Source organism: Mobula hypostoma, chromosome 28 (assembly GCF_963921235.1).
Source record: "Mobula hypostoma chromosome 28, sMobHyp1.1, whole genome shotgun sequence".
NCBI lineage: Eukaryota > Metazoa > Chordata > Chondrichthyes > Myliobatiformes > Myliobatidae > Mobula > Mobula hypostoma.
The window spans coordinates 30,344,528-30,357,699 of record NC_086124.1 but is presented as its reverse complement, the minus strand read 5'-3'; the positions used below and the strand labels follow the sequence as shown (position 1 = coordinate 30,357,699).

The window sequence follows — 13,172 nt, the reverse complement described above, 5'->3', positions numbered from 1 at the left end:
TTAATCAGTCTGATGGCCTGGTGGAAGAAGCTGTCCCAGAGCCTATTGGTCCTGGCTTTTATGCTGCGGTTCTGTTTCCCGGATGGTAGCAGCTGGAATAGATTGTGGTTGGGGTGACTTGGGTCTCCAATGATCTTTCGGGCCCTTTTCTCACACCTGTCTTTGTAAATGTCTTGAATTATGGGAAGTTCACAACTACAGATGTGCTGGGCTGTCCGCACCACTTGCTGCAGAAACCTGCAATTAAGGGAGGTACAGTTCCCATACCAGGCAGTGATGCAGCCAGTCAGGATGCTCTCAATTGTGCCCCTGTAGAAAGTTCGTAGGATTTTGGGGGGCCATACCAAGCTTCCTCAACTGCCTGAGGTGAAAGAGGCGCTGTTGTGCCTTTTTCACCACACAGCTGGCATGTATAGACCACGTGAGGTCCTCGGTAATGTGGATGCTGAGGAACTTAAAGCTAGCATTTACTTCGAAGTTAGCATTCACTTCGAGAGGACTAGAATATAAATGCAAGGATGTAATGTTGAAGCTTTATAAGGTACTGTTAAGGCCTCACTTGGAGTATTGTGAGCAGTTTTGCGCCCTTATCTAAGAAAGGATATACTGGCATTGGAGAGGGTCCAGAGGAGATTCATGAGGATGATTCCAGGATTGAAAGGGTTACCATATGAGGACCGATTGATAGTTCTGGGCCGTTACTCACTGGAATTCAGAAAATGGGGGGGGGGGGGTTCTCATTGAATGTTGAAAGGCCTGGGTATGGTGGATGTGGAGAGGATGACTCCTATGGTGGGGGAGTCTAGAACAAGAAGGCACAGCCTCAGAATAGAGGAATTTCCATTTAGAGCAGAGATGAAGAGGAAATGCTTTAGCCAAAGAGTGGTGAATCTGTGGTATTCATTGCCACAGTCAGCTGTGGAGGCCAAGTCATTGGTTATATTTAAGGTAGATGTTGATTGATTTTTGATTAGTCAGACATGAAGACTTACGGTGGAAGGCAGGAGATTGGGGCTGAGAGGGAATAGATCAGCCATGATAAAATGGTGGGGCAGACTCTATGGGCCAAATGGCCTAATTCTGCTCCGAAACCTCATAGTCTTCAGATGTTCCAGCTTCCAATGCACCTTCTCCATAGTAATAGCAATGACACTCACTTCTACCCTCTGCTTCTCTTGCATTTTGGGCATTCTGCTAGTGTCTTCCACAGTGAAGACCAATCCAAAATACTTATTAAATTCCTCTGCCATATCCTTGCCTCCCATTATTGCCTTTCCAGCAGTCTGATATCTACTCTTGCCTCTCTTTTACTCTTTGAAAAAATAGCTGAAAATATTTTTTGGTATTTTCTTTTATAATATTGGCTGCTTACCTTCATACTTCATCTTCTTTTCTTCTTATATTTTAGTTGCCTTATATTGGTTTTTAAAAGCTCCCTAATCTTCTAACTTCCCACTAATTTTTGCTCTATTATATACCCTTTATTTTGCTTTTTTGTTGGCTTTGACTTCCCTTGTCAGCCATGGTTGTCTCATCATCCTTTTAAAATATTTCTTCATCTTCAGGATGTATCTTTCCTGCATCTTCGAATTTCCCCCATCACCACCAGCCACTGCTGTTCTGCTGTCACCCCCGCTATTGTCCCCTTCCTAACAACTCTGGCCAGCTTCCGTCACTTGCTTCTTTGATTCCCTTTCCTCAGCTGTAATACTAAACCATTCAATTTTATCTTTTCCTTCTCAAACTGCAGGGCGAATTCTATCCTACTGTGATCACTGGCTCCTAAGGGTTCCTTTACCTTTGGCTTCCAGATCAAATCTGGGTCATTACATTAACACCCAATCCATAATGGTCGTTCCTTTCATGGGCTCAACCACAAGCTATCTAAAAAGCTATCCCATAGGCATTCTACAAATTCCGTCTCTTGGAATCCAGCACCAACCAGGTGTTCCTACATATTGACCCCCATGACCAGCGTAACATTGCTCTATTTACATGCCTTTTCTATCTCCTATTGTATTTTGTAGTCCACATCCTGGCTATTGTTCAGAGGCCTGTATATAACTCCCATCACAGTCTTTTTAGCTTTGAAGTTTCTTAACTCTACCCACGTCATTTGATCCTAACTTACCTCTTTTCAAGAACTGATTTCATTATTAACCAACAGAGCTATCCCACCACCTCTGCCTACCTGTCTGTCCTTTCGATACAATGTCTATCCTTGAATGATAAGTTTCCAACTATGATCTTCTTTCAGCCATGACTAGAGATGCCCACAACATCATACCTGCCAGTCTCTTAAATACACCACAAGATCATCTACCTTATTCTGCATTCAAATACAACACCTATAGTCCTGAAATCATCAACCTTTTATATTTTGGTCCCCTGTTACAATTTAAATCATCACACTGACTGCAATTTTGCCCTCTCATCTGTCTGTCCTTCCTCACAGCCTCACTGCACACTGCCTTTGCTTGTACAGCAACTGCCTGATCCTCAGCCCTATCACTCTGGTTCCTATACCCCTGCCGAATTAGTTTAAACCCTCCCCAACAGCTCCAGCAAACCTGCCCACCAGAATATTGGTTCTTCCTGGATTCAGGTGTAACCCTGTCCTTTTTGTACAGGTCATATTTTCACTAGAAGAGATCACAAAGATCCAGAAATCTGCCCTGCCCCCTACACCAATTGCACAGCCAAATCATCCTATTCTTACCCTCACTGACATGTGGCACAGGCAGCAATCCAGAGATTACAACCCTGGAGGTCCTGCTTTTCTGCTTACTGCCTAACTCCATATATTCTCTCTTCAGGTTCTCCTCCCTTTTCCTACCTATGTAGTTGGTATCAGTGTGTATGGTGACTTCCAGCTGTTCACCCTCCCCCTTTAGAATGCCATGGATCCAATCCCAGACATCCCTGACCCTGACATCTGGGAGGCAATGTACCATCCAGGTGTCTCTTTTATGTCCACAAAATCTGCTTTTTGCTCCTCTAATTATGAATCCCCTATCACTACTGCACTTCTCTTCTCCTCCCATTTCCTTCTGAGCCACAGATCCAGAGACCTGGTTGCTGCTGCTTCCCCCTGGTAGGTCATCCCCCTAAAAGTGCCGAAAGTGGCATACTTGTTATTGAGGAGAACAGCCACAGAGGTACTCTGAACTGGCTGCCTATTCCTTTTCCCCTCTCCTGACATTCACTCAGGTATCTGCCTCTCGTAACTTAGGGGTGACTGTAGCCCCTATCTATTACCTCCTCAATTTCCAATATGAACTGAAGGTCATCGAGCTGCAGCTCCAATTCCTTAACACAGTCTCTAAGGAGCTGCAGCTAGAAGCACTTTGTACAGATGTATTTTCGAGGAGACTGGAGGTCTCCCAAATCTCCCACATCTCACACATCTCACACAATAGGTGTAACACTACCTCCTGATCTCTTCTCAACACACTAACTAACAGAAAAAAAACTTACTAGGAACTTTCTTACTTACTAACTTAGAACCTCCACCTGTGCTTGCCCAAGCCTGTTGAGCCAACGCTAGACGATCTAACACTGACCTACTCACATAATGACTGCTCTGCCTACACCTTTTTTATGGGCCCCACTCCGCTGATTTTAGCCTGCCAAAAGAAAACTGACAGCTCTGAGCTGTTTCTAAACTTCACACTTCATCACCAAAGAATGAGTTGTTGTGCTGATTTTGTGTACATTGCTCTGGATGTCTCGCATCTGCAGAATGTCTTGTGTTCATAGTCCAAAGGCAGACGGCCTTAGTGGATGTGGTGCATCCACGGGGAGAAGGAGCAGTGCCAATTTTTTCGAGTGTGGGCCCTTTGTCTGATCTGGTGGATTTTAAAACTTAGGGAAGTTTGGAGGGGAGAAGGCAGCAGAGGAAGTGTAAGTGACAAGTTTCAGACCAGCGTTGCCAAGGATACTAAAAAAAATAAACAGCTGGAGAAACAAACAAAGAACTAAGCAGAAACTCAAAAGGTGGGGAGAGCTCGACATTAAACCAATTTATGCAAGGGTGGTGCAATTGTGATTTGACGCAGTGACCTCCACCCCACAAAAGTCAGCCCTCAGACACCTTTAAAGCATTGTCTCCCTGCACCATTGACCTGTTTTCGCAGGAGACCATCCCTTCCTCCACTGTATTTGGTCTCGTCGTCCAACAACCCCCCTTCTGCCCAAAGCCCATTCTCACAAGATGCTGGAAATCTGGAGCACACACAAAATTTTGGAGGAACTCAGCAGGTCAAGTAGTATCTCTGGAGAGGAACTGAGTGGAGAATAAAGTGTTAAAGTTACAGAGAAAGTGCAGTGCCGGCAGACAATAAGGTACAAGGTCATAACAAGGTTGATGGTGAGGTCAAGAGCCCTTCTTATCGTGCTGGGGAACCGTTCTTATAACGGTGGGGTGGAAGCTGCTTTTGAGCCTGGTGATCATGCTATCTAACTTTGGTATCTTCTGCCTGATGGGAGAGAGGAGAAGAGAGAATGTCCAGGTGGGTGGGTCATTGATTATATTGGCTGCTTTGCTGAGGCAGTGAAAAGTGGGGGGAGGCTGGTTTTTGTGATGCACTGAGCTCTCTGCAGTCCATTGCAGTCATTGCAGAGCATTTCCCATACCACACTGCAATGCATCCACTCTTACATCCATGACACCTTTGATGCCCTCTGCTGATTTCTTGGTCCCAAACAGCTATTTTCACTGTTAACTATGGACGTACGATACCTCTACATCTCCCACCTCACCCAGGATGGTCTGAGGTCTCTTCTTAACAGAGAACCAGTGGGTTCCCTTCCTGCACCAATCCTTGGTCCTAACATTGAGCAATTCTTTAATCACTCGCTTTTTCCCAATGAAAGGAGTCTCTGCAGGCTCATGCCTTGGCATAAGCTATGCCTTTCTGTGGAAGACAGTTGTTTCACTCCTACTCAGGTGTCCAACTTCACCTCTTTCTCCTCTTGCCTTCCCAATGTGGTGCTTCTCCGTGTGGTAATCCTGAAAATTGCCCTTTCACTGTGCCAGCCACGCTTGGTATATTGTGTTCAATTCTGGTCACCTTGCTAGAGGAAAGGTGATGTTAAGCTGGAAGGGATGCAAGGAAGTTTTACGAGGATGTTGCCAAATCTCAAGGGATTATGTTGGGTAGGCTGCAGCTTTGTTCCTTGGAGTGTGGAGTGTGGGGAACTAAGGGATGCAAGTTGATTGGGTTGTAAAGAAGGTGTCTGGTGTGTTGGCCTTTCTTTAGTCTGGGAACTGAGTTCGGGGCTGCATGGTAACATCAGCTCTGTAAAACCCAAGTTAGATTACACTTGGAATATTATGTTCAGTTCTGGCTGCTTCACTATAGGAAGGATGTGGAAGCTTTAGAGAGGGTACAGAGGAGATTTACCAGGATGCTACTTTGCTTAGGGAGCATGTCTTATGAGGATAGCTTGAGCAAGCCAGGGCTTTTCTCTTTGGAGCAAAGGAGGATGAGAGGTGTATAAGAAGATAAGAGGCATAGATGAGATGGTTAATACAAAGGGGCATAGATTTAAAGTGATTGCAGGGAAGTACTGGGGGGGATATCAGAGGTGCACAGAAAGTGGTGGGTATGTGGGATGTCCTGCCAGCAGTGGTGGTAGAGGCAGCTACATTAGGGCATTTAAGAAACTCTTAGGTAGGCACATGGGTGATTCAAAAATAGAAGGCCATGTAGGAGGAGAGGGTTAGTTTGATCTTAAGAATAGATTAAAAGGTCGCATTACGTCATAGGCCAAAGGGCCTGTACAGAGTTGTGATGTTCTATGATCCTATTAAGTGTGAGGTGTTACATTTTGGGAAGTCAAATCCAGGTGGAACTTTCACAGTAGAGTTTCTGGGGAGTGCTGTAGATCAGACAGACCTAGGAGTACAGGTATACCAGACATCCCACCCTGCAAAAATTCATTTCAGGGAGGTAGCGCCATCAATTTGCGGGAGACTCCCGGAACTTCCGGGAGAGGTAGGATGTCTTCAATAGAGTAGCTCCTTAGCAGCTAGCCAGCTAGTTTAAATAACGTTAGCTATGCTAATGAACGAATGACACCTGTTAAACTCACCTCAACATGTCTTAACCTCTGCCTTAGATATACAGAAGGACTTGGCCTCCACAGCTGCCTGTTACAATGAATTCCACAGATTCACCACTCTCTGGCTAGAGAAATTGCTCCTCATCTCCGTTCTAAATGACATCCTTCTAATTTCCCTAGCTAGAGGAAACATTCCTTCCACATCTACTCTTTTAAGGTCTTTCAACATTCGATAGGTTTCAATTAAATCCCCCCCCCGCCCGATTCTTCTGAATTCCAGTGAGTACAGTCCCAGAGTCATCAAACGCTCTTCATATGATAAGCCTTGCAATCTTGGAATCATTTTCGTAAACGTCCTTTGAACCCTCTCCCATGTCAGCACATCTTTAAAGACATCAAAACTGCTTACAATATTCCAAGTCAGGCCTCACAGTGCCTTATGTAGCCTCAATACTATATCCTTGCTTTTATATTCTAGCTCTCTTGAAATTAATGCTAACATTGCATTTGCCTTCCTCACCAACTCAACCTGCAAATTAACCTTAGAGAACCCAAGTCCCTCTACGCTCAGATTTTTGAGTTTTCTCTCCATTTAGAAAATAGTCTACGCTCTTATTTCTTCTACCAAAGTGCCTGACCACACACTTCCTGGCACTGTTTTCCATCTTCCACTTCTTTGCCCAGTTTCCTAATCTGTCTAAGTCCTTCCGTAGCCTCCCTGTTTCCTCAACACTACCTGCCACTCCACCTATCATCATATCGGGTGCAAACATGGCCACAAAGCCATCAATCCTGTCATCCAAGTCATTGGCGTATATCGTAAAAAGAACTGGTCCCAACACAGACCCCTGTGAACACTACTAGTCACTGGCAGCCAACCAGAAAAGGCTCCCTTTATTCCCACTCTTTGCCTCCTGCCAATCAGCCAACGCCCTATCCATGCTAGTATCTTTCCTGTAATACCATGGTTCTTAAGTCGTTAAGAAGTTTGACATGTGACACTTAGTCAAAGGCATTCTGAAAATCCATTGTATACAATGTCCACCAATTCTCCTTTCTCTGTTATTTTTGCTATTTCTTCAAAGAATTACAACAGATTTGTTGGGCAAGATGTTCCCTTAACAGACCTATGCTGACTTTGGCCTATTTTATCATGTGCCTCCAATTACCCTGAAACCACGTCCTTAACAATTGACTCCAACATCTTCCCAAATATTGAGGTCAGGCTAACTGGCCTATAATTTCCTTACATCTTCTTCCCACCTTTCTTGAAGAGTGGAGTGACATTTGCAATCTTCCAGTCTTCCAGGACCATGCCAGAATCTAGTGATTCTCGAAAGATAATTACTAATGGCTCCACAATCTCTCAAACATTCAGAACCCTGGGGTGTAGACCATCTGGTCCAGATGACTTATCTGCCTTCAGACCTTTTAGTTTCCCAAGAACCCTATTTCTAGTTATGGTAACTTCCCACACTTCGCGTTTTCTGACACCTGGAACTTCCACCATACAGATAGTGTCTTTCACAGTGAAGGCTGTGACAAAATACTTACTCAGCTTGTCTGACATATCCTTGTTCCCCATTACTACCTCTCTAGCATCGTTTTCTAGCAGTCCATATCTATTCTCACTTTTCTTCTACTCTTTCTTTTGGCATCCTCTGTAATATTTTGAATCCTTTGTATTCCAGCTTTTCCCTCTTTATGACTTTTTAATTGCCTTCTGCTGGTTTTTAAAAGCTTCCCAATCCTCTCACTTCCCACTAATTATATGCCCTCTCTTTGGCTTTTATCTTGGCTTTGACTTCCTTTGTCAGCCAAGGTTGTGTCATCCTGCCTTCAGGATACTTCTTTAGGATGTATCTATCCTTTGCCTTCTGAATAGCCCTCAAAAACACGAGCCACTGCTGTTCTGCCGTCTTCCCTGCTAGTGTCCCCTTCCAATCAAATTTGGCCAGCTCCTCTCCCATGCCCTTTACTCTACTGAAATATTGATACATCTGACTTTAGCTTCTCCCTCTCAAATTACAGGGTAAATTCTATCAGGTTATGATCACTGGCCCCTTTTACCTTAAGTTCTCTAATCAATTCCGGTCTATTGCACAACACCCTATCCAGATTAGCTGATACCCTAGTGGGCTCAACCAGGAGCTGCTCTAGAAAGACATCTTGAAGACATTCTGCAAATTCCCCCTCCTGGAATCCAGCACCAACCCGATTTTCCCAATCTACCTGCATATTGGAATCCCCATGATTATTGTAACATTGTCCTTTTGACATGTATTTTCTATCTCCCATTGTAATTTGTGGCCCACATCTTTGCTTCTCTTCAGAGGCTTGTATATAACTCTCATCAGGGTCTTTTTACCCTTGCAGTTCCTTAGCTATAACCACAATGATTCTACACCTTCTAATCCTTTGTCACCTCTTTCTGAGGATTTGATTTCATTTTTTACCAACAGAGCCACCTCACCCCCTTTACCTCCCTACCTGTCCTTTTGATACAATGTACATCCTTGGATGTTAAGCTCCAAGCAATTAATTTTCCTTCAGCCATGATTTACTGATGCCCACAAAGTCATACCTGTCAATCTATAACTGTGCTGCAAGTTCATCTGCTTTATGCTGTATATTGTATGTGTTCAAATATAATACCATCAGTCCTGTATTCGTTACTCTTCAAATTTGCCCCCATGATGCACTGCAGCTCATCCCATTGACTGCAATTTTTCCCTATCGTCAGCCTGTCCTTGCTATCAGTCTCACTACACATTGCCTGTGTTTGTAAACCAACTGCCCATCCTCAGCCCCATCAGTCTGGTTCTCATCCCTTTGCCCGGTCAGTTTAAACCCTCCTGAACAGTTCCAGCAAACCTACCTGCAAGGATATTATTCCCCCTCAGATTCAGCTGTGATCCATCCCGTTTGTAGAGGTCATACCTTCCCCAGAAGAGATCTCAATGATCCAAAAATCTGAACCCATGCACTCTACATCAGTTCCTCAGCCACACATTTATCTGCCAAGTGTTCCTATTCTTACCCTCACTGGCACGTGACACAGGCAGCAATTCAGATTTTACTATCCTAGCTTTCTACCTAGCTCCCTAATATCTCTCTTCCTAACCTCCTCACCTTTCCTACCTATGTCATTGGATGTTCATCTCCTGGATGTTCATCCTCCCCTTTTTGAATGCTATGGACCTGATCTGAGACATCCCTGACCCTGACATCTGGGAGGCAACATACCATCAGGGTGTCTCTATCACATCCACAGAATCTCGTTTCTATTCCTCTTCACTTCTCTTCTCTTTTGAGTCTCAATGCTGGATACCCGGTAGGTTGTCCTCCTCAACAGTATCCAAAACGTTATACTTATTATTGAGGAGAATGTCCACAGCGGTACTCTGCATTGGCTGCCTATTTCCCTTCTTTCTCCTGACAATCACCCAGTTACCTGCCTCCTGCAACCGAGGGGTGACTACCTCCCTAGAGCTCCTTTCTATCACTTCCTCAGTCTCCTGTATGAGTTGAAGATCATCGAGCTGTAGCTCCAGTTCCTTAAAATGTTCTCAGGAGCGGCAGCTTCGTGCACCTGGTGCAAATGTTATTACTTGGGATGCTGGAGAAATCCCAGAAAGCCCACATCTCACACAAAGAACACAGCACAGCAACTGGAGCCATTCTCACTGCACCAACTATGTACTAACAGACGAGGAATGAGGAATAAAGAAGAAGAAACTTACCAGATACATACCTCGCCCAAGCCTGATCTTGCCAAAGCCCCCCGACTCACACAATGGCCACTCCCTTGCTAATGAATTCCATTCACTGATTGGCCTCAAACTCCAAAAACTGCTGCAAAAAGTGGCTTTTTCAATCTTCTATTGCGGACCTGTGCAAAGTCACCTCTTCTTCTCACATTCCCTTTCACTGATTGGCTGCAGTTCAAATTCCAAAATATGTACATACTTTGATAATAGATTTACTTTGAACTTAGAGTGCATGAAAGGTTTACCAAGATTCTGCCTGGACTTGCAGGCCGGAGTTGCAAGGGGAGGTTACGTTGACCATGAGATTAAGGGCTGACTTGATAGCGGCATATAAGATCTCAAGGGGCATAGACAGGCTGAAAGCACATAGTCTAGAGCAAGGTTCCCACCATTTTTGATGCCATGAGGACTTACCATTACCCAAGGGGTCTGTGTTCACCAGGTTGGGAACCCCCAGTTTAGCGTGATGTGGGCCAAATAGGACCTGATTAGGTGCCTCTACTGTCTGCCAAGATTCAGCATATCTTCTATAACTTTGACAAACTTATATAGATGTATACGGTTGGTTGCATTATAGCCTGGTATGGAACATCAACACCCTTGAACGGAAAATCCTACAAGAAGTAGTGGATATGGTCCAGTCCATTATGTGTAAAGCCCTCACCATCACTGAGCACTTCTATACAGAGCGCTGTCGCAGGAAAACAGCATCCATCATCAGGGACTCCCACCACCCAGGTCACGCTCTCTTCTCACTGCTGCCATCAGGAAGGCGGTACAGGAGCCCCAGGACTCACACCACCAGGTTCAGGAACAGTTACTACCTCTCAACCATCAGGCTCTTGAAGCAGCCTCTTCACTCACCACAACACAACACTGTTCTCATTTAAGGACTCTTCATCTCATTGGTCGTCCATCTTGTGTGTGTTTTTTCATTGATTCTATTGTGTTTCCTTGTATTTACTGTGAATGCCCGCATGAAAATGAATCGCAGGGTTGTATATGGTGACATATACGTACTTTGATAATAAATTTAATTTAGATTGAAGGCTGAGATCAATGGTGGGCAAGTCATCTAAGGCACTGGATCAGCCATGAATTACAAAGACCTTTGAATTACTATCACTGACTTAGATGATGTGAAATGTGCTGTTTTGTGGCAGCAGAACAGTACAAGAATATAAAATCACTATAAATCAGAAAAATAAAGAAGTAGTGCAAAAAGAAGGAATAGTGAGATAGCATTCATACATTCATGGACTGTTCAGAAATCTGGTGGCAGAGGAGAAGCAACTGGTGAGGGTCCTTCATGACGGATGCTGCCTTCTTGAAAATGTCCACAGTGGAGGGGAGCCCACTGCCTGTGATAGAGCTGGCCGAGTCTACAGCCCTCTGCAGCTTTTTCCGATCCTGTCGGTGGTCCCTCTGCACCAGACAGCAGTGCTACCAGTCAAAATGTTCTCCATTGAACATCTGTAGAAATTTGCTCAAGTCTTTTGGTAGCATACTAAATCTCCTCAAACTCCTAATGCTGGCAAAGGGGAAGAAGCTGTTCCTAAAACTTTGAGTGTATGTCTTCAGGCTGCTGTACCCTCTCTCTGATGGTAGTAATGAGAAGAGGGCATGACCCAGATGGTGAGGCCCCTCAATGATAAATGCTGTCTTCTTAAAATTGCAAGAAGTCCTTGATGCTGGTGAGGGTTGTGCTGGTGATGGAGCTTGTTGAGTCGACAACCTTCCCCAGTCTATTGTGACCCTCTGCTTCGAAGCCTCCATACCAGACGATGATGCAACCAGTCAGAATGCTCCCAGCCGTAGGAGTTATATGGTTATATAGTTTGCAAGAGTCTTTGGGGCTTGAGTGACTACTACAGCTCCTGTTACCTCTGTTCTTGTGTTGCAATCAATTGATCAAACAAATACACAGTGCTTGCTCTGACTGCTGTCTGCTGTCCCTGGGCTAGGTACGGGAGGTGAAGACCACATCCGCTGTCTACCATGAGCTGCAGGGACGCTTCCAGAGCCTCCAAGGGACACTAGCTGCTGCCAGGCTGGAGACGGAGGAGGTGAGGGCAGCCTCGAATGTCGTGCCAAACCCTGGATGATTACAGGCGTTCCTGTAGCCTGTGGTGATGAACAATTGTGTGTGAGCAAGAGGGTGGGTGGGTGGGTGTGTGTGTGTGTGTGTGTGTGTGAGAGAGAGAGAAAGGTTTGAGCCCTGTCCTCTAGTGAGGATCTGGGTGTGTGTGTGTGTGTGTGTGAGAGAGAGAGAAAAAGAAAGAAAAAAAAAAGTTTGGGGCCTGTCCTCTGGCGAGGGTGTGTGTGTGTGTGTGTGTGTGTGTGTGTGCACGTGCACATTGGAGTGGGCAGGGGTGATGCTGCGGATGAACTCTGTGCCAACACCAAAACCCTCCACTTCCTCTCCCATTTGCTCTATGCTCCCACCACTGCAGGTTAGTTCTGTGCTGACACGCCCCCCCCCCCCACTCCCACAGATTAACTGCATTGTAATGCAGAAACCCTCCTGTTTCCCCCTCGCTGATTAACTGTGCTGATATTGATTCCTCCCGCCCCCATGGCTTAACTTTATGTCAACACTGATGCTCTCTCTCTGCCCCCACCCCCACTTGCAGATTAACAAGACGCTGCGGACAACCCTGCAGAACCTGCAGAACCAGACCCCTGCCGATGACTTCGACATCTCCGACGCCTTTCAGAGTAGCCAATCCCTCGAGTCGGTGAAGTCCACTGGCACCGATTCCGGCTCCAAGGCCAACGTCAACCGGCGTCGAGCCAACCAACAGGAGACCGAGTCCTACTACTTCACCGTACGGGCAGGGTGGCTGTGGGTGTGGGCTCCATCTGGGACCCTCATAGCACAGAGCTGTTGGGGAGCAGTGCTACTGTGGGGCGGGGGAAGGGAAGAAAGAGAGACGGAGATAAATAGAGGAGAAAGTCTCTGTCTGTCACTCTCACCATCTGTTGTAGTCTCTGACCCCTCCATGTCTTTCTCTCCCTCTCACTCTTCCTCTTTCACTTCTCTCCCTCTCTCTCCCTTCTCTCCTTCCCCCCTCTTCCTTCTCTCCCTCCCTCTCTTTTGCTTCTCTCCCTCTCTCTCCTTCTCTCTCCCTCTCTCTCCCTTCTCTCCCTTCTCTCCTTCCCCCTCTCTTCCTTCTCTCCCTCCCTCTCTTTTACTTCTCTCCTTCTCCCTCTCTTTTCCTTTCCCTTCCCTTCCCTCCCCTTCTCTGTTTTTCTCTCTCTCTCTTCATTCTTCCCTCTGAACATTAGTATTTCTTTCTTTCTTTTTTATTTGGAAATACAGTGTGGAACAGGCCT

The 13,172-nt window shown here is 45.5% G+C and overlaps 1 protein-coding gene across 2 annotated transcripts in view; it reads left to right on the top strand.

Moving 5' to 3' along the window:
- The window catches only part of LOC134339140 (SLIT-ROBO Rho GTPase-activating protein 3-like), an 83,171-nt gene that overhangs the window by 34,515 nt on the left and 35,484 nt on the right, over nt 1-13,172 (top strand). For both annotated transcript variants that reach the window (XM_063035496.1, XM_063035497.1), the window contains exons 9-10: nt 11,801-11,902; nt 12,470-12,664. In XM_063035496.1, coding sequence (XP_062891566.1) covers nt 11,801-11,902; nt 12,470-12,664 — 297 coding nt within the window. The remainder of the gene's footprint in view (nt 1-11,800; nt 11,903-12,469; nt 12,665-13,172) is intronic.